The sequence below is a fragment of the Symsagittifera roscoffensis genome, chromosome 3, assembly GCF_963678635.1.
Source record: "Symsagittifera roscoffensis chromosome 3, txSymRosc1.1, whole genome shotgun sequence".
Lineage (NCBI taxonomy): Eukaryota > Metazoa > Xenacoelomorpha > Acoela > Convolutidae > Symsagittifera > Symsagittifera roscoffensis.
The window spans coordinates 60,639,478-60,661,519 of NC_087064.1; the positions used below are offsets into that span (position 1 = coordinate 60,639,478).

At 36.8% G+C, this 22,042-nt stretch overlaps 1 protein-coding gene across 10 annotated transcripts in view; it reads left to right on the forward strand.

The window, feature by feature from the left end:
- Positions 1 to 22,042, forward strand: part of LOC134842232 (serine/threonine-protein kinase MARK2-like) — a 41,020-nt gene that overhangs the window by 11,880 nt on the left and 7,098 nt on the right. For 7 of the 10 annotated variants that reach the window (XM_063858475.1, XM_063858476.1, XM_063858481.1 and 4 more), the window contains exons 2-15: positions 1,941 to 1,994; positions 2,320 to 2,562; positions 2,974 to 3,108; positions 3,822 to 3,923; positions 6,671 to 7,021; positions 7,559 to 7,838; positions 9,961 to 10,144; positions 13,295 to 13,505; positions 13,616 to 13,776; positions 14,159 to 14,320; positions 15,671 to 15,925; positions 16,189 to 16,233; positions 20,953 to 21,264; positions 21,447 to 21,734. In XM_063858475.1, the coding sequence (XP_063714545.1) occupies positions 1,941 to 1,994; positions 2,320 to 2,562; positions 2,974 to 3,108; positions 3,822 to 3,923; positions 6,671 to 7,021; positions 7,559 to 7,838; positions 9,961 to 10,144; positions 13,295 to 13,505; positions 13,616 to 13,776; positions 14,159 to 14,320; positions 15,671 to 15,925; positions 16,189 to 16,233; positions 20,953 to 21,264; positions 21,447 to 21,734 (2,783 nt within the window). Of the gene's footprint in view, positions 1 to 1,940; positions 1,995 to 2,319; positions 2,563 to 2,973; positions 3,109 to 3,821; positions 3,924 to 6,670; positions 7,022 to 7,558; positions 7,839 to 8,614; positions 8,826 to 9,960; positions 10,145 to 13,294; positions 13,506 to 13,615; positions 13,777 to 14,158; positions 14,321 to 15,670; positions 15,926 to 16,188; positions 16,234 to 20,952; positions 21,265 to 21,446; positions 21,735 to 22,042 lie in introns of all 10 variants that reach the window. The other 3 variants (XM_063858478.1, XM_063858477.1, XM_063858480.1) reach the window with 3 other exon arrangements.

Sequence of the window (22,042 nt, forward strand, 5' to 3'; positions counted from 1 at the left end):
TCTATCACAAAAACGCCAGTCATAAATTGTTCCAGAAATTCAAAAATAGCTTGACTTTTAGTTTTTAAGTAGCTTAAAAGACTAGCAGAAGAACCAAAAATTGCCTGCTAATTGCGTTTTGATACTTTGATCAATTTTATCTCAGAAATTTGGATCAAACTTTTCATGAAATTTAATCAGCTGTAAAATGATATTTATAAGGGCTTCTATTTTTCTTGGAAATTTTAAAGTTGAGATTTTTTTTTCAAAAAGTAGTTCATTATTTTTTTGATTTTGTTTTCGTTGACTCTTTTCCAACTGCCTGTTTTAAAACCTCCGTTTGTCATTTTTGCTTGTGTTTGCCGAAGTACAGATTGTCTGTGGAAAAAAAAACAAAATTGAAAAAAAAAAACTTCTTTAAAGTTTGAGTTATCTAGAGTTGATTTTTTGTTTATGAAGGCTATGCTTAGCTCTAGTGGCGCTCAAATAAAACAACCCATATGAGTTTAACCTGTTCAATTCAATTGAAAATTGCTTAAAAATCGAGAAAAATGCGTAACGTTTAGTTTTTAGATATATAAGTATTGAAGACTACTTTAGGACAAAAAATTATTGATTCCATTTCTGTAAATTGGACTTAGTTTATCAAAAGTTCTTAGAATTTAATCAATTTTGATATTTGTTATTACATTGCGAGAGCAAGTGTCTTGTAATCGGTAACTATACTTTTTTCCTGTAAACAAATTTTCTTACGCATTTTCAATCTGCTTTTTTGTTAAAGCTGAACAATTTCCAGGTTCCTTCCCTCGTGGCCTTAAGGTAGCGCCGTCGCAATTGCACCCTAGGGCATGGAGTTTGTTTCCCGTCCGGATTTTTTCAGTATGCTGTATGCAATTAAAAATTGCTTTCCGATAAAAATTAACTTGTTCGACCTTCGTTAGTCTACTAAGTTTTGTCGGCTTAGTTCACGGATTTTTCTTGTGCTGTAAACATTTTTCATTGTAGTTGCAGGAGGGACTTAAAACTTGAAATGTTTTTTTTCGGCTCAACTTGTATCTGCTCAAAGAGTATCGGCTTTTTTCATCTTCGTAACTTTTGTTCCGTTCCTAATTTAAAACTTAAATATCTAGCATGTTTCCCTAGAACGAACTTCTATCGAAACTTGCGAAATTATAAATTTTGATAGACCTATTTTTTCAACTTTTTCTTCGACCATGTTTTCTGATGTTTGTTGTATCGCTAGTGATGTTAGTCATACAACTGAAAAAGTATGTGATTTTTTTGAATGCCCTGAGATATATGATTTTTTGACTGCTAGTTTGAGTCCTTATTTCGAGTATACAACAACTTGAGAAAGAACAATAGTATGAATTCAATTCAAATTCATTTTCTCGAAGAAAGGCAACTCTCCATAACAAAAAGGCAAATTGAGTAAAAACCTGAATTACTTCTGGTTTCAAACTTTTCAATTTTCGAATTTCTAGCAGAATAAAAAATTATATTTCGACCCAGGTGGAACGAATTAATTTTTTTACCAGAGAGTGACCTTCATACAAGCTTCTTTAAATTTTATGAGTTTAAAGATGAAACAATTTCTTCTTCGAATCTCGAAGTTTTTTCGAAAGAAATTTTTTTTTTCGGATAGACCATGAGTTCATTGAACTTTTCCAACTGTATGTTGGGTATTTTTCAAACATCAGCTCTACTTCGGTTGCAAAAGGCTGACCGCACAATCAATCAATTGAACGAATATAAATCTAGACTTGAACCAAGCTCAAACTCAGTTTGATGTTTGATTTAGAGGGATTAAACTCGTATTAATCAAATGGCTTAAGATATAAAAAGGCGGAGCTCATTGCATCAATGCACACGAGTTTAAATTTTTAAAACGTGTGCTTTCCATGTTTAAGGAATGTCATATTTAGTTTCCAGGTATTGAAGTATGTTTGCGTTTATTTTAGGTTGCAGTGAAGATTGTGGACAAAAACAAACTGAATGCTTCCAGTTTGACCAAGGTCTGTATCAATCATAATAGTAACAAGACTTCGAAAACTTCTTGGACTAAAGGGCAAAATTCTTAATAATTTAGAAATCTTGGACGTCCTTTTTTCATTCAAACTATTTTCATTCAAATGCCTCAACGCATGATTAGGAAAAATTGTTCCATGTTGATACTTAGACGATTTTAATATCTGGTGTCAATCAGAATTTAACATAAATTGTCTTCGTATAGATCATCAAGTATGATGTGGCGTATCTCAAGTTTTCATTTAAAACAGGACATATGAATGCCCTGTCGTGTTATTTTGTGGAGTGTTGACTTTGTTTGGGGTGTTTCAGTTGCACAGAGAAGTTAAAATAATGAAAATGGTGGAGCACCCTAACATAGTGAGACTGTACGAGGTGATAGAGGAGAGGAACTTCATGTACCTCATAATGGAGTATGCTAGTGGGGGAGAGGTGTTCGACTACCTGGTGGCCCATGGCCGGATGAAGGAGAAGGAGGCCAGAGTTAAGTTCAGACAGATCGTATCCGCCATCCAGTACTGCCACGCAAAGAACATCATACACAGAGATCTCAAGGTACTCCCTATTAATTAACAATTAATGTCAGTTTATAAAACTAAAAAAAACTCTTTTTGACTCAATTTCTCACTCATTTCAACTCGTAGACATGATATCAAACAATTTTAATCAGCCCAAAAAAATACCTAATACCTCTTTTGAACGACTTTGCCAACCATTTGCCATCAACTAGACAAATATACCTGAATAACAATTTAGTTTTTAATAGTTATGTGAAGTTCTCAAGCAAGTCGCAAAGTTAATTAGTGACGGATTGCTGAGTGGTGTGGATCTGAGGTGTAAAAGAACTCCTTGTTCCAATTTCTTCTGCAGAATAACCGCAAACATAGTTCATGGGTTTCCAACTTAGAAATATCAACTTTTATTTGGACTGATTGATATTAAATAAGCATTAACGTCATGTTATAGGCTGAAAATTTGCTACTGGACCATGAAATGAATATCAAGATAGCAGATTTTGGATTCAGTAACGAGTTCTCCATTGGCACAAAATTGGACACGTTCTGTGGATCCCCTCCATATGCAGCACCAGAACTGTTTCAGGTAACTAATCGGATACATGTAAAATATGACGTCTCATGTAGTACACATCTTTTTTGCATACTCCCGCTAGTTACTATTTTTGTTATTCAGCTAAATTTTTTTTTTGTTTCTCTTGCTTGTCGCGTAAATCGTACCAGGGGAGGATCTAAGATTTTCTCGAGGGGGGGGGGGGGGGTTCGGATTTTCAAAAAAAAATTTTGTGGACCGTTTTTTTTTTAGGTTTGACCAAATTGATTTTTCGAGCTCCCCCAGAGCACAAAAAACCAGAGCACAAAAAAGACTCTGCTTTAGCCAAATTTTCTGCGCCGGAGGCAACATTTTGAAAAAACACGCTAAAAAAGACGTTTTTAGTTACATTTTTGAAAATTTTGACCAAAAAAATTGCGTTTTTTCGACGCGCGCTCCCCCCCCCCCCCCCCTCAAAATGGATATCTGAAGATAGTACAAAGAGGGACTCTTTGGGTCAGCAGGGGGTCGAATCCCTGAGAAAGGGGGCGTCCCCCCAAATCCGACCCTGAACTGTACTATTAATCAAAACCGAAGCGAAAAACTCAAAAAGCATACATAATAGTGCAACAGCGAAAGGGGTGCCTTAAGATAAACAAGTGTTTTTATCTGAATCAAAAGACATTAAAGTCATACCTCGAAAGAAGTATTTTGTGAACTTATGTTGAACATGGTGACATGTAATTAAGTTGATGTTTTCTGTTCAGGGCAAGAAGTACGATGGTCCAGAAGTGGACGTGTGGAGTCTTGGAGTGATCCTCTACACTCTAGTCTCCGGCTCCCTGCCCTTCGATGGAGGCACCCTAAAGGTATCGACTACGGATGCACTTCCTTATAGAAACATTATATGATTTTTTTCACTGAAATTGAAATTTAACTGGTACTTGAGTTGAATTGTCTGTTTAAGAGTAATGAACGTATTGAAGACTGTTATATAGAACTTAGTGCTTTTTTTCTTCAATTTGTTAGCGCTCAATTTTGATTTTTCGTAGTTCGACTTTTGATACGTTCCGTTTCTTTTTAAGTTTTATTGATTTTCATTGTTAAAAGCAAGGAAAACTACTTTATCGAACGGCTAGTGGAGAGGTCACAAAAAACGTGATCGGCTTCTACTTTCAAAAGTGGGTTTTAATAATCAGTTTTCCCACTGGAATTAAAAAATTACCTAGTGTTACAGATTTTCACAGAACTTGAATGACTTTTTTTCTTTAAAGCTCGAAGGTTGAAGTTTTTTTTTTCAAAATAGGTCAGTTTTTTCTGTTTCCTTGAGTTGATTACTCTTTTCCAACTGTCAGTTGGCTATGTTTTATTTCTTGCTACTTTAGTAGTAATTGTAACACTTGCGAAACAAAGTGCCTTGTAGTCAGGAATTAGACTTTTTCCCGTAAACAACTCTTACAAATTTTCGATTTGCTTTATTAGGGAATCTTAACAACTTCCAGGTTTCTTCGCACTTGGCCTTGTGTTAACTTCGTCGCCGTTGCACCATAAGATCCTGCTGCTTGTATTAATTCTGACTCTGCCTTGTATTATTTCGCGCATAAAAAATTCGGTATAAATCGATTTGTCGGACTTTCGTTTATCTGGTTTTGTCGGACTTTGGTTAACTAAATTTTGTCGGCTTAGTTGCTACATCACATTTTTTTTGTGCTGTAAGCGAGTATCATGGTACTTGCAAGTGTTGTTCTTTGTAGTCTCAGGGGTACTTGAAACTTTCAAAATTTCTTTTATCAAATCTTTTTCTACTCAACTTCTGTTTATAGTCTAAAATGCAAATATCCTGATTGGTTTTATGAAAATGTATGGGATTGGGTTTTTTTTGTTTTCTTTGGGAAATTTTTTCACTTGCATGAATCAATAAAAAACTGCTTACTCCTCAGTGTGCCTGCATACTCCCCTAGTCTCTTTTTACTTCCCTTTTTACTTTACCCCTCTGTCTGCAGGCTACGAAACAGTCTGTGGGGAATATTTGACCCATATTTATAATTTTTTGTTTCCCAAACTGTCATTTCAAGTCTAAGATTTTGATTTCATCGAATAAAACGGGTTTTGGAAAGCTCCCTTTCATACTGGCTGCCTTTAAATTTTTATACAAAAAGTTATGGCCCTCTAGAATAGCCAAAAATTTGATTTGTTGACCGTTTTCTTAATGTTTTTGTTTCTTTTTTCGAAAAGTAACACCTCAAACCTGAAATTGTGGGTGCAATAGAGATAAAGAGTAGTAGAAGCTGCCCTGCATAAGCGGCCAGTGACGATTTCTTTACTTAAAAAGTTATCGCCCTCGGAAAATTTCAATTTTTTTTATGTTGATCATTTTTTAAACTTTTTTAACTTTTTCAAAAATATCTGAGTTTATGGATTGAATCGAAATTACAGGTTGCGTGAATCTCTTCTGCATGAGCAGCTACATCTACTTTTTTTGCACAACAAGCTGTGATTCTCGAATTTTTTGATTTGTTGACCTTTTTTGGGCTTTTCTCTATAACTATCCTACCAAATCTGACATCAAAAGCTTAAACAAAACAAAAAGTTGTTGGATAGCCTACCTTTATAGTTGGCTACGCTATTTGTTTCTGACGAACGTCATGGCTTTCAAACAAGTATAAGCTTTGAAAACTTGAGCGTTCTTGGAAACTTTTGACTTAACTCGGAAACTACCGTGACAATTCTCAGGCCAAGTATTTAATCAAGAAATCCGGTTTTGGGAATCTGATCTTTTTAAGCGGTCACGACCTGCTTTTTGCAGAAAAATTTATGGATTTTGGAAATTTTTTGAACTTTTTGAATTTTTTTAACAACTGTCCTATCAAATCTGAGAGTAAACGTTCTGTCGAAAGAACCGTTTGCGACAATTTTTGCTGTAGACGCCGTTGCGCCTTATTTTTCTGGTAAGAGAATTGTTATAGGCTTGGGAAGTTTCCAATAGCTCAAAAACTTTCACTCCAATATCTCAATTTCTTTTCAATATCTCAGAGAAACAGTGAGTTTTTAGGCAAAGTCCAATTTTTCAAAAAAAATTTATTTCGTTGTGCCTCAGTATAAGAAATTCAGAAATATCAAACACTTTCCTGCTGCTTTAGCTGGGCACCTACTTGTCTTTTATCGAGACAACGAAATTTTTGGTTCGCCTAGTTTTTTTCATTTTCGACTTGTGTTTGTGTTGTATCGCAAGTGGTGCGAAGCTCCGCTGCGCCTGTGTTAAAAATGACAATGCATTTTTTGGCTTAAGAAAACCTACAAAGAGGCTGTTATGCATATAGTTGTCCGGTATATTGACTTTTTCTAGAAAAAAAACTGCATAAATGTATCGTGATATAAGTTATGAGATGGTTAGGCGACAATTCGAAACAAGGAACTGCCAAGAAGTCAGTATCTCCGCATGTCCAGTTGTGCTAAAATTTGAGCAGAGTGGTAATGCGCGCCTGAATCAGTTTTTTGGCTCAATCTATTGTTACGAGTTGTGGCTTCACTTATTTCGATGGCCTGGTATAATTGACGCGACCCTGAAACTTTGTTAATTCGTAACCTAATCATATGTTTGTTAAATTCATTTTAGGAATTGAGAGAACGTGTCCTACGTGGTAAGTATCGAATCCCTTTCTACATGTCAACCGACTGCGAGAACCTCCTGAAGCGTTTCCTGGTGCTGAACCCAGTCAAGAGATCCACGTTAGAACAGATAATGCAAGACAGATGGATGAACATGGGCTACGAAGACGAGACAATGAGGCCATACAATGGCCAGTCTCCCCTTCCCTTTTCCACAGAACAAATAGATCATGTCCGAGCAGAGGCCATAGCGAGTAAATTGCAGACTAATGTCACTACTGTGGAAATCAGTGTGCGAGACAGGAAGTTTGACGAGAACTATGCGTTCTACCACATACTGGGTAGAAGACCGAACGATGTAAGTCGCATTTTTTATGAGATGTTTGCGAGGCAAGATTGTAGCGGGAATATTTTAAAAATTTTCAGAGCAGAGTTTAAAGTTAAAACGCTAATTACTGATCTAGGGCTTAATAGGGCTGACAATAAAGTCAATGTAACCAGAGGAAAAACTCGCAGCATTCAAGTTTTAGACGTTTTAATTGTAGAATGCCATTGCCGTTTCATGTGCAGTCGAGCCAATCCATTTATATGTTTGTTTTGCGTTTCATGTTGGCTAGTTCCTTTTAAATTAAAAAAAATTAATTTGGCTTTGATGTTCCTGGGAGTAATTCTGTAATCGATACAAACATCATGGCACTATATAATCCTTTAGGTAAATCATATATTACATAGTCTGCATGAACTTCGTTTCATGTCTAGTTCTGTAAAATGAATTAATGGATAAAATTAAACTCGGTTTCTGTCGAACGAGATTGTCCCCGGTGTTTTGTTCTTCGCATTTGTACCCTCATTGCGTTTTCGCTATTCGCATTGTATTGTTTTGTCTATTGACTAGTTGGATACATCTGTCGACTACATGTCGCACGGAGTTGTGTCGAGTGGTATTGCCGGCACCAACACCGCCACGTCAATGCTGGGCGGGACGACCTCGGCATCAATGAAGTCTACCACTAAAACTATGCAACATCATCATCACCACCTCACGCCTCAGCCTAATTCGACCTCGGCTACGTCTAGTCACCAGCAAAACAACAGTGGAACTGCTTCAACGGCCGTGAGCCGATCGTACACAATGACTTCATCGGGCTCAGCTAAGCAACGTCGGCAAAGTGAAGGTTACAATCATCCGAAAATGACTTCACTCGTCTGTTACGTCATAGTCAATGACGTAATAAGTCGTTTTTTTGTGAGAGAAAATGAAACGTCAGTGGTCATAAAAAGGGTTGAACCGAAAGTCATAAAATATCACCTGCAGAAATGATGGGAAACGTGAAGAGCTTATTTGTTGTTCATGTTTATGTTAATGTGGACTTAATTGGTTTCATGCTTTAGTCGCAAAATGTTTCGATTGTTGCACCAGGTTGTCATTTCTGTTTCGTCGTGTCCGTTTCACCGTTGCATGTTGCTTTTTGTTTTGTATTCTTACTGTGTTGTAATGTATGTCCGGGTTTTCTTTCAGTTATTTCACATAAAAATCATCATGATATCACCTTTACTGATTTCACATTCACACTAAAGTTTATGCTTTTTGCATGAATTAAATGTGCTACTACTCCCGCGCTTTAATGACCGACTGAGATCTTGGCTTACTTGGCAATATTATGCGCAAATAGCCCCTATGTTGATAAAATCATACTTGTCAGCCAGATCAGTTAACTTTTAGACTTGGCTACCCTAAACTAATAAACACGCAGTGACTGGTCACCAATCAAAACCAGCCTAAGTTGCGAACATCCAACTCTTTTCCAGTCTTCTTTTGATTATTTTTGGTTGAAAGTTTTCTGTTGATTAAGTTAAATTGAAGACTTCGGTATCAGGATGTAAAAATAATATTAACTTGTAGGGAACTAGTTTTGATACCGTAGCACTCAAGTTTGTTGGTAATTGATAGGCGGCTCTCTTGCTCACTCCAATGGGCGGAGCACAGCCGTCATCCACATCTCTCTCCGCCTCCCACTCGAGACCGGGAGCAGCTGCTCTGAGCAGAAGGTACAGTACGGGTGGGGAGAGACCCTCCCACAGGGATAGAGATCACAGAGGACAGGTGGCCGAGGGCTCCCATGGTGCACCAAGCGCCACTGGGACCACAATCACGTCGACAAGTAACACTCTTTTCGTGTTTGATTGTTACAAGGGTAAGAGTCTGTAAGTCACCAGATTGATGGTTTTTCGATGCTTTTTACTAGCCTGCAAAAAAATATGTATTTCCCGAGTAGGAATTATGTGGACACATTAAATTGATACAAAAAACTGTTTAAAAATCTAAGTATTGAGTAAATATTGAGCGAGATAATTAGTTAAATTGGTTTTTTTCCGCGATGCCCCCCTCCCGACACGCATTTCAAATTCACCATTTTTCTAGTTGTCTTACGTGTCATTACAGCTGAATGCGTGATGTTACGATGTAACGTATGAAGAACGAATGTTCTCACAATAAATAAGTGGTCACCATGAAAATTTCATTACATTGTGACAATGCAAATATAGTTTTTCAAAAGTGAAGTTCGTGGGGGGGAGTGGAAAATTTTGTAAGTGGAAAATGGGTAATAACAGAGGCGGATTAAGAGGATGCCCCCTTCACAGGGATTCGACCCCCTCACCAATTAAAGGGCCCCCCTTGCGTATTATTTTATGATATCCATTTTCGGAGACAAACCCTTCAGTTTTCCTAAAGGAGCCTTGGGCGCCAAAATATAATAATGAATGAAAGTGCGCGCCGAAAAAAAAACTTTCCAAAAAGTGTACAAAACGCCAATTGTGAACAGTTTTTTTCTCAGAAATTTGCCTGCGACACAGAAAACTTTGTCAAAATAGGGTTTTTACAATGTTCTGGGAGCGCTCGGAAAATCAATTTGGTTGATCTACGAAAACGTTTGACAAATTTCCGAATTTTTTGAAAATCCCCCGCCCTCGAAAAAATCCTGGATCCGCCCCTGGCTATTAACCTGAGTTTTTTTGGGATTGATAACATCTATCCGAGTGGCTTGAATTTCACTGCTTCTGACTTTCTCTGTTAAATAATCATCGATTCGCTTTTTCAATTCAGCTTGAGTCATAGTATGGTAAGTGCATTCACAGTCCTTAAAATGTTTCTCTTCCTTTCTAGGTTCAAAAGTAAAAATAAGAAATTAAATGGCCAATAATGACGTTTCTTTTCTCTCTCAAATCTGCAGAAATATACTTTTTGCCCGTCTCTTAAATTCAACGAAGGGTGATATTTGATCGTATTGTGTGAAGGTACGTACGCAACACCGCGTCGACCAACTACAGCGGACACTATGGGAGGACATAGACCGACCAATCAGGAGGCAGCGTCCCACCTGGTGGCCACCACATCCACCTCATCTAAGAGGGCAGGAGGGGCCAGTGGACACATGAACACTTTGAACGAACATGGCTCGACCACCAGCTCAACAAGCAGGTATGTGTTTTATCTGTCTTAAAGAAAAAAAGATCCGTTCTCTTCTGCCAACAATATTCAAGACAGCAGTTAAGATTGCCCGTGGTAATTTTGATCTTTTTTATGAATATTTCAACTATCTAACAAAAGATACATGCTGCTAGAAAATAAATTTTTCAGATGTTGTGAGAGATATGTCACAATGACCAATGGTTCACATCAAAAAAATTACTAACAGAAAAAATTAAAATGAACCGTTAAAAAACTTGAGAAAATTGGATAAATACGATATTTACACTTGCGATGAGCTCTAACCTAACTCGCAAACAAAAGTCTTCACTTATTTGGAAATTTCACTAGCAGCTGCAGAGCATCTGTTCTCTGCTTTATTTTTGGCTAGTGTTTGGTGCATATTAAATTCCGTGGCTGAGTGGCTAGAGTGTGAGACTCTCAATATGTGGGTCGCAGATTAGAATCTCAGAATTTGCCCAATTTTTACTACTTCGAGGCTTATTTCTAATTTTTTTATTGTTCTTCTTTTATTTGGAAATTTCACTAGCAGCTGCAGAGCATCTGTTCTCTGCTTTATTTTTGGCTAGTGTTTGGTGCATATTAAATTCCGTGGCTGAGTGGCTAGAGTGTGAGACTCTCAATATGTAGGTCGCAGATTCAAATCTCAGAATTTGCCCAATTTTTACTACTTCGAGGTTTATTTCTAATTTTTTTTATTGCAATTTATAGAGCTGTTTTTTGTCGTATTCTCGCTAGTGTTGGCGAAGCTTCGCCTCTGTGTTTAAATTTTACGGCTGAATTTTTCTCCTAATTTTTTCATCGATCTATAGATCTTTCTCTGATTGAAATTTCTGTTCATAATTATTTTCGACTTTTGAAACTTGAGGATGTGCTGTCTGTCTCTTTTTTCGCTCCCATCTAATAATTTTGAAAGCTTTGCTTATACTGGTGATCCGCTTACTGTATTATTAAGAAAATTCTTTTTTTTTCTAACCTAACTCGCAAAATAAGTGTTCATTAAAAGTGTTGATTTATTGGAATTTTCACTGTAGCATTGGAAGTTGCATAGCATCTGTTCTCTGCTTTACTTATAGCTTGTGTTTGATGCCTATTAAGCATCCGTGGCTGAGTGGTTAGTGTGTAAAATTCTTAATCTCTAGGGCGCAGGTTCGAATCTCAGACGTATCTAATTCGAGGCTTTTTTCTTATTTTTGTTACTGTATTGCATAGATCTGTTTTTTGTCGTTATTCTCGCTAGTGTTTGCGAAGCCAAGCTTCGCCTCTGTGTTATAAATAAGCCAGTTTTTTTTCACTTTATTTTTGTTCTGTGCAATTATTGGTTTTTCCTTTTGCAGCAGAAGGAGCCCAATATCTTTAATGCAAAATCGCAATTCTTACTACTTTATTTTTTCTTCACTTTAACATGCTATATAATAACTTCACTATTGAGGCACTTTAATGAATCTTGGAAACCTATAAATGCTTATGTGAAATGTAATAATGGGACATGTAATTTACCATAAATTGTCTTGTATCCAGTTTTTTTAGTTCATTTTATTCGGATCGGTGAAGCGTGTTCTACAATTCAAGACACAGCAATTGAAAAAGAAGAATCGCAAAAAAAATTATGTTTTATTAAGTTTGTGAATGATATAATTTTTTCGAATAAGTCGTACTTCAGTTTTTTCGTTTTTGCTTTCATATTACACTCGTGTTAGATTTTTGGTCTTTGTTTTTTGCGAAAATTTTTAGACATTAACTTATTGGTAGTAATATTCTTCGATGGGATGTTTTTTTGTTCTGAAGTTTCGGGAAAAAGTTTCAAAAAAATTTGGTCTGGATATTTTCGTTTTTGGAGAAATGAGGTTAAGTTGCAATAAAGAATCGAAAAGCAAAAGTGTAAAAGTCACGAAAAACGTGATCGGCTTCTTATTTCACATTTGGATTTAAATTTTCATATTTCTTAGCCAAACAAAAAAGTTTACCTATTGATCCAGTTTTTCAAATTGAGTGATCATAATTTGTTCTTGAAATTCAAAGACCTTTAAGGTCATTTTTGTTTTTAACTTTGAAAATTTTTTGTTTTCTTGCGTTTATTGATTCTTCTCCAACTGTCTGTTGGCTATGTTCAAGAGTCTTGATTGTAGGGAATACACTTATATAGTTCTTGGCGATTTTTTCTGTAAAAAGTTCTATTTTTTGTTCACGCACAAATTTGATTTTTCGCAGTTTGACTTCTGATTTCTTTCTAAGTTCAGATCAATTTCCTTGTAAAAAATGAAGGCAAACTGCACTATTGAAAAGCAAAAGTGTAAATGTCTCGAAAAACCCAGAGGAATAATTCCCAGCGGAATAAGAAAATTTACCTATTGATCTAGTTTTCTCAAATCGGGTTACATTTATCAAATAATAAATTGCTCTTGGAATTCGGAGAGCTTTAAGGCCATATTTTTAAGGCCATATTCTACGTTGATGAACGTAGCTCAGTCTCTTATCTAGGTCGTGATGATTTTTTTTCAGGAAAAGTCTTAAGATTTGTTTCAGGCTCAAATTGGGTTAATTTTAAATTAGTGTCAATCATGAATTATTCTAGAAATTCGAAACTGAAATTTTTTCAAATAATTAAGTTTTTTTTCTGTTTTCTTGCGTTCATTGACTCTTTTTCAACTTTCTGTTTGTTTTTTCTTTGACTGCCACAATTTTTTTGTTCTTCTTTGCGTTCATTTGTTCTTTTCCTGCTGTCTGTTGACTATGTTTTTTTTGTGCCATCACATTATGTCTGTTTTGTAAGCCTGGGCTAATTGTTTATTTTGGCAGGCGCTTAGTGTGCTGGAAATATTTCCATGTCAGTTTCAAAAGTAATTTTTTACGATTATTCTTTTTCTGTAACCCAAGTAGTGCTAAGCTCCGCTTCTTCTGTGTCGAAAAAACGTCCTAAACTTCAAAGAACTGTAAGGTCGTATTTTTCTGTAAAAATTGTTAGTACAAATCTGTAATTTTTCTGATTTTCAGCGTTAATGTATACTTTTTCAACTGCCTGTTGGCTATAATTGAGACCTTCGAATCAGCAGTGAAAGCCGTTGTAGATAATTCGTGGTGGTTTGAGCTTGTCTTCGACTTCTGTGTAACTATTGAGATGTGTGTTTTTTCCTGTGTTAGGTACATGCAGAGTGGGGTGGACGGGGTAAACAGCAGTGCAAACAGTGCTAGCAGCAATCGACATGAAGCTACCAACAACCAGTCCAACACCACCAGCAGAAGCATCGCCTCCTCCGGCTACGGATCATCCGGCATCCGCGAGAGGGGAGTCAACAACAGTTCGGGTGGAGCTAATACGCCTCACAATCAGAGTCAGAACGCACCACATCAGGTGAGAGCGTATTGCTAGCAGATGATTTTCACCTTAGTAAAGTTTAGGGAAAGGTTTTTTTAATTGTTGACTTAGAATTTTAAGCAACAATTAGGATATGGTGTTATTAGGATGTGCGAGTGTCGTCTACACTGACTCGAAGACAGACAGTGGGTCCCAGTCCTTCCCCCCACGCGGCCATCCAGTCTAGTGGGGTCAGTCCAGCCACAGGCACCACCAACCTCACCCCCATCGTCAACGGCACTCAACACATGAACATACACGAACACAGGTCAGCATAACACATCACAGCTGTTAATATCGTTTCCTTGATTTGAGATTGCAAATGTATGCAATGAGAGTATAATACCTTCATTTGAGGCCGTAGCTTCGGAGTATTGATAATGTTACTAGAGAGACTTCTGATAAAAGCTCAAATGAAGTGAAACATGGAGGTTTTTAGCTTTTGATTTCGATGTGATGGTTAGATAGGAGTTTTAGTAGTTAACTGCTCCTTTTCGATTATGAAAATAATTCACCATGAAGCAGTTTTTCCTTAGATCGTTTCTTTAGCCATCCAAGCTAAGCTCTCTTCTCTCTGCATCTGAAGTTTGGCCAAATAAAACTTGTTAAGTCATGTAAACACCTGCTGATAAGCTCTCGTTTTTGAGCAGAAGGGTCCGTGTGTACCGGAAACCACCAGTAACGCAAACGCAAGTACCGGTTACTGTAACTGCAACAGCCAAAGCAACAACCTCTAGATCATCAGTGGTCAAAACTGTATGGCCACGCAAAGCCAACTTTTCAAACAGCTCAGTGTATCATGGTCGAACTAGGTTTGTTCACGTGTTTTTAACGGTCATCGATCAACCTCTGAAAGCTCATCAGATCCAATCGCAACTCATAACTGCCCGGATAAAACCGAAGTAATTTAAACGCATATTTGAATGAACTATTTCCAACGATAAATAACAAATTGAACTATACTTGTTCGCCCAAACTTAAGGTTTTGCAAGGGCGAATTTTTGATGAAAAAGGCAAATGTAAAGGTTCTGACAATGATTTTGAAGATTTATGTTATTTGCAATGGAGTAACTTTTATGCTATTTGAGCAGTCGGTGGTGTCAGATATGCTTGATTTTATCCCTACTGCCAGAAGACTAAAGAAAAATGCTGTCTTCATAAAGGACAATTTAAACGGATTTAAGTGTGCTTCATTTTTATATGGAAGTTTGCAAGTTTCAAGCTCTTTCGGTCATTTGAAGGTCTTTTATTTTGAGCTTGAGTCTAATTAAATCAAAGGAATTGTTTTTAAATTCATGATTGTATTCATAAGAGCATTCGCAGAGGCCAGATATACAATATCCATGTCGCTTTTTGTCATTTTAATTGGAAATATATAACACTACTTCGCTGAACAAAAATGAGCATATTTAACGGGTGCCGGACATCAAGCCGACGGGACTTCAAGCCGAATCGTAAAATTAGGGACTTCAAGCCGAAAATTTTCTCTCCAAGTCATGAAATAAGATTAATTTGAAAATTTTTTCGAACAGTTTCTCAATTTCATGATCTTTATTCGGTAATTATTAGCGTTTTCATTAAATTTAAGCCTCCAAATGATGTTTTGGAAAGTTGAAAAATAAAACACGGTTGAAGGTAATTTTCTTGTCTATAATTTATGCATTTCAAAAACCGGCTGATATTATTAACGGATGCCAATCCCAAGTGATTCATTGTCATAAATAACGCTAATTATGGAGTAAAATAGCCTATGCTTTTGACAAGCAACGTTTTACAGATGAGAAAATAATTATTTGAGGTGCTTGTAAAGTTTAATTTTCGGCCTGAAGTCCCTTCGGCTTGAAGTCCCGTCGGCTTGTTGTCCTAGACCCATATTTAACACCTTACAATCATGCATATGAATTTCAATACCACTGGGATCAAGAAATCATGCAAACTTTCTATGTGATTAAGTAAAAAACATAATCAAAATTAAAGTTTGAGGAACGCCGGGTCGGCAATTGTTATCAGTGAACACAATCTCAGTTCAAGTGTCCTAAAACTAGCCAGAGGTACTCAATTTTTTAAAAGTATATATAAATATGAGAGTAACCTTTTTCTTGGTCATAATTGGATCAAATTACCTGCGACCTAGAAGAATGTTAACGTGAATCTGATTGCAGCTCGGTGGGAGGTCATAACTCAGTGACTGTGACCAGTAGTGGTGCTCCGCCCGGCAGATCATCTGTGATGGTGACGTCATCAACATCCTCCTCGGGCGACCCACACTCAGGCTACTCGAAGATCACGACCCCACGGCACGGAGAGCGAGTGGCCGCAACCACGAACAACGGCGGTGCAGGCATCGGAGGACCAAACTCGCCCGCTGGGGGATTGCAGCCGTCGAGGATTCCGACCAGCTCCAATATGAACAACCAGTGAGTATTGTTTCATTTAAACTGATTTCGGTTTTATCTCAATTCTTTTAAGTTACAGACAAAGTTGACTTAAAAATACGCTGATAATTTAGCTGGAGCTCTCAAGATTTAGACAAGTGAATTACAAGGACCTGTTTTTATTTATATAACTAGCTCAGATGCTGATAGCATTGTTTTCGAACAAAATTGGTAATCTGATTAATATTTTTTGATTAAAAGTTTTTGGAAATTAGATTAACAGTTGTTGTTGTTCTTATTACTAGCGGCTTCGAAGAGTGGATGGCAACATTGCCTTTGCCTATTAGAGGGTAAATTTATTCACCAGAGCCGAAAAGCAGCAATAATGGACGTAGACCCCAGAGCCAAATTTTAAATGTGAAAAATGGGCAAGCATGGCAATAATTTAATTGGGACTTATTTGTTTGCAAACATGTATGGCTATATTCAAATCGGAATGAAATAATGGCAGTCAAGAATGGTATGTACACAAAGCAATCATGCACGTTTTGGGGTATGGTATGGTAACATCATCTGATGCCTGCAATGTAAAAGAAAAATCTGGTTTTGCATATGTTTGATGAATGTTCATTTTTGTCTCTGGGGTCTCATCAAATCAGGAACAGTTGAGAGTCTTTTACAGCCTGGCCAAGTCATGCTGTGCTGCTTTGAATGAAATAAAGTGTCGTCCATTTTATTTCACTACATGTGACGCTTCAATCTGTTTGATTCAATTTAGAGTCTATCTCATTTATAGTTTTAATACATGCTGCAATATACATGTATTCGGCCGTTGCGATGTGTTTTGATTTCATTTTTGATGCGCTGCTTGTATGTGTGATTGTGTGGCCACGATAATAAGAATATCGGTAAGGCTTGATTTTTGAAAGAAAAATGTGGGCCCTGTCAGTAGGAAAATGACACTATTTTCAAGTGTTGTTGAACGAAATTAATTAGTTAAGATTTTTCTAGTAAGTATTATTGATCTGTCAATAAAAAAGTGTCAATCTATTTAGGTTTTTTGCACTTTTTCAGGAAAGTCCTAAGTTTGATCGAGCTCAAATTCGGTTCGGTTTTATGAAAAAGTGCAATATTTAAATATTCACACTTAATAGTTTTTCAAGTTGAAAACTGCAAATTTTTCAAAACAAGCAATAATTTTTCTTTGTTTTCATCAATTTTATTGTCTGTTGGCTATAGGTTTTTCAAGTGATAGTAAAATTTTTGAAACTTGTTCAGGCTCAAACTTACTTTTTTTGCGGTTTGACTTCTGATTTTTTTTCAAAATTTCAGTTCACTTCCTTTGTTTACTCTTGCGAAGCGAGTGTATTAGTATGAACCTTCTTTTTGTTCCAATCTAAGTCAAAAATATTGGTGCCACTTTTGGGGCACCTTAACAGCTTTTTCATAGTACGGGCTTTGATGTTCGAATAGTAATAAATTAATACAGTTGATGCATTTTAAATTCATCAAATGAACCGAAAAAAAAGTGATTTGTTTCAAACAACATAACAATAATGAAAACTCAAATTCAGAAATTTTCGGTTTTATGTTTTGCGGTTTGTTACATGTAAAGCTAGTGTGGATGCCCTCAGTGTGTTATAATCCAAATTATTACTTGCAAAATAGAGTCTATTTGTATTTGGTGCCACTTTTTCTGAATGAGATTGGCAATTTATTAGCATATGTAGGCGTTTTATTCGCTACTAGTGTTTGTCGGTTGTTAAGCTTGAGTGGCTGAGTGGATAGTGCGTGAGACTCAAAATATCTTGATTGCAGTAGGTCGCAGATCGAATCGTAGACTTAGCCGAGCTTTTGCTAATTCAAGGCTTTTTTCTTTTTGCACTTTCTAGAGCTGCTTTTTGGCCGTATTCTGGCAAGTGTTTGCGAAGCGCAGCGTCGCTTCTGTTTAAAAGGAAGGCAAACTTCAGTATCTATCAGCAAAAGTGTAAAGGTCACGAAAAGCTTGGTCGACTTTTAATTTCGACAATGGATTGTAGTTTTCCGATTTCCCAGCGAATTAAAGTATTTGCTCATTTTTCTAGTTTTGTCAAATTGGGTTGATCTTGTGAACAAAAGCCAATTATAATTTTTTTTAGAATTTCAAAGAGCTTTAAGGGCATCTTTTTCTTTGAATTTTTAAGTTGAAAATTTTTATTTCAATTTGGAAATTTAGAGAAAACAAGTCAGTATTTTTTCCTGTTTACTTGCGTTCATTGACTCTTGTCTAACTGTCTGATGTCTATGCTTCTCAGTTATGTTTGTTCCAAAAAGCTTGTAAGATTTCAAGTGTGATGTTATACTAAAGTCCTACTTATCACGAGTCTAAGTTCAAAAAATATCTAAAAGTTTTCTCAATTACGAGAGCAACTGGTCTGATTTTTTCCGTTGTTCAAAATAAATGACACCAAATTTTTCTGACTGACAAGATGAGAGATTGAAATGTCAGTTTATGCAGCTTTTATTTCAGTTAAGATATTTTCACTTCTTTTGTGGCAGAATCTGAACTCAATTCCCGTATCCTGGAAAGTAGGACAATCTCTGTTTTGCCTTTTATCTAATAGTGTTGTAGTTCTAACCTATCTTTTCTCTTATCGTGTATGCGTTGTAAGTGTGCAGATTTGTTAGAGATTTATCAAATTTAACAGTACCGTTTTGTTTGAGTTTTCCAGTTTTCAGTTGTATTTTATCGTATTTAGCGAGTTGAATTACTTAAGACTAGCAAATAGTTGTCTTCATATATTTTTGTGCCGTAAAACTCATTACACGAGCGCAGTATATTGTGATAGTACGATGCAACTTTTTTCCGACCTAATTCGCAAAAAAAAGCTTGATTTAGTAGAATGCATTAGCACTCTAATAATGTGCTTCGAAATTTGATTAGTATTAAGTTAACTAAATTGCTTTCTAAATTCGTCAGTTCCAAATTATTTCATGGAAGATTTGAGTTTTTGTGCATTTAAAAGCTCCCGAATCTTTGCTGCTCTCTTGCTGCGTTTGCGAAGTTCTAATGTCGCTTCTCTGTGAATTTTTGCGTAAAAAGTAGCGCGAATCTTGACTTTTTAAATTTTGCTGTCGCTCTATTTTCGCGTTTTAAATTTTAGTGAGCTAAATGATTTGTTGAAACTCATTTTGCGATCACGCCACGAATTTAAGAGAGGAAACAACTATGTTGTTGGCTGTTTTTTCGCTCTGTTTTAGGTACCTCAAGGAAAGTTAAAGGAGTTAAGTCTGATACCATTATAAAGGCTTATTAGCCGTAAAGTGATTTCTAAAAAAGTTGTTTCAGTGCTGAGAAAAATTGGATAACGTTTTTGCCGATTTTCAGTCCTATTTATACTGAAAGTTGAACTTGTTTTTTATTCTAAAGAATATTTAAGGCTGTTTTGACTATAATCACTTCATTTTTTCCAAATTGTTTTTTTAGCATTCTTTTTTGAAAAAAGACTTCCTTATTTTTTTCTCTCAATACCTTGTAATGCAATCTTTGAAATGTATCGCTAGTCGTTTTATGCTGCGCAATTTAGCTCCGAAATATTTTGTAGCTTGAATATATTTTATGTCTACAGTTTCGCTTTCAGCGTAACGAGGGTCTACCTAAGATGTTTCGCCTTAGATACCGCTTGGTCATTGATTCTCAATGCTTGTTATGGCTGTTTACGAACATAGTCCGAGACAAAGGTATGAATTTTTTGTAGATGAGTTTATTTTCGATTTTTCAAGGTATTTTTTCAGCTTAATCGTATTGAATCTTTCCTTGAATACTGGTAATGCAATGTTTTAATTGCATCGCAATTGTTTCGAAGCTCCGCGTCGATTTTGTGTGCAGATTTATAACCAGCTGAATCCTCCACCAGCGCCAGGAAAAATATAGAAATAATTTGAGGCGCTCAACTAGATCGTCATATCTTGTTATCGATCCCCTGCTATGGCAATTATGTGTGTGAAGGCGAGCTCTCACTTGAACTCGAGCTTCAGCTCTACCTCAAACTGACCAATTTCAGCTGCAATAGTGGTACCTGAAAATTCTAGACGCAAAGAACGGCCTTGAATCGAAAAACAAAACAGATCTTCGCTCAACAAAATATATCAGTCTAGAATGTGGGCAAATAAGAGAAACTGACTATGCTTAGACATGCTGGATAGCCTTCCATAGATCCTCTGCCTGGAATGGCAGAAATCACAACTAAAATTTTTGATAAGTTTCTTTTATTTTTAATTGCTGTACTTAAATTGTGGTCTGACATTCTGTGCTCTCTCTCCAGCAAGAGGCTGTGCTTGTTTCGGAGTGGTTTTTGATGTTTTTTTTCTCAGCTCGTTTTTCAAAGAGGAGCCAATAATGAACTCAATGAGATCTTGAGTGGAAATTTTCGGAGAAAAACTATCTAGTTTTTGCATTTCGAAAATGAATTCCTCGAAAAAATCAATCCCATTGGAGTACAAATTTCTGGTTTGCTATTCTCGATGAGCGACGTGTCAATGAATGAAGTGATTATTCACTGATTTAGATGGTGTTTTTATAAATTTAATATTTGACTTAAGTTGCGGTTTTTTTATCGAGTTTTGGTAATTTTTGCAAAGGCTAGCGAGGAGATAATTCGTTTTTGTTTTCAAAACAACCCGATGTCGTATCTTATGAACACTAGGAGCAAATTGTACTCTGTGTATTAATGCATCACGCAATGAACATTGAGAATTAACAATTGTCAGTTTTCTTGCTCCAACTCTGATTCTGTCCGAAGCAAATTCTGCGCGCACATGAAAACTTAATTCACCATCACGCTTTTCTAAAACATGTCCATTTCAGCTTACCTGTGAACTTGTTTAAATGTTTCTGCTGCTCAAGAAGGAGAGTATAATTAGTAGGGTAGGAATAGAAGGTTCTGGTTTTCATCTTATGTGACAAAATGCGCTAGTCGAAGTATAAACTACTGTTTGAGTGTAAAGTTTTCTGAAGGACTCAACAAGTAGATACCATTAGATGTCGATTGCTAAGTCGTTGTTAAGTATTATTAGCAAATGTTTTGCAGGAGGCCGGGCTCAATAGCAGCACCAACTGCTGCTGGAACAGGTGCTATGGGTGGTCATGGACACGCAGCTAGCAACCACTCCAACACATCTGTCAACAGCACAAGCGGTGGAGGAGGATCGGGAGCGACCGCCACCTCCAATCTCAGATGGCAGACTACAGCCTCCCCTCACCTGTCTAGGAACACACCCGGCAGATCGACAATCAGCGGGGCCTCTTTGAGGTCCACAGAGCACAGGATGATGGTGAACACTCCACATCAGCACCAAAATGTAGACATGTCTAGCTCCACGTTAGGACAGCCCCATCACAGGTAGACAAATCATAAATAAAGTTTCTCGAATCAGAGCGTGATTTAATTTTATGATATTTGGGATATTCTACTGTCATGTTTTTATTATTGATTGTTGAGCGGAATTTTTTGAAATTTCAACTGTGACGCTATCATATTTGAAATGAAAGATAATATATCTATGTATTGTGTGGGGTATTTAGGTCAACAGCTGGGGGTCCAGGATACAACAGTGCAACCTCGGCCACCAACAGTCCCCTCACCCGATCGGCCACTCAGCAGAGCAACCTGCTACACACCTCCTCATCCCCCAGTGCCTCCCCCTCCACTGGCAACAACATCAACCAACACCCCCACCAACTACAACAACAGCAGCACAGTCCCCATCACGAACACCACTCCCACACACCAGGCAGTCAGACTGGATTCAATCGCAACCACCCCACCCAACAGTCACTCATCGGCCGTATCTCCACCACCTTCAAGCGCAGGTAAACAGAACAGTAGTTTTTGAATGATTAAACAATCGACACCACAGTAGATAACACCAAACAATCACATCTAACAATCAAACACCTGTGCGTTTGTCTTTTAATTGTATGGTTTTGAATTTAATTGGAAACGAATTTGAACTAATTATATGAAAATTCATCCTGGTTAAATTTCGTAATTTTAAAAGCAAGTTCTTCGTTTTTGGGTTTGATAAACGTGTTAATATTGAAATTTGAATTTGAAATGAAAAGCAGGGAATGGTATGAAACCCATATCCACTAATAAGTGACCTGATCTCACAATATTC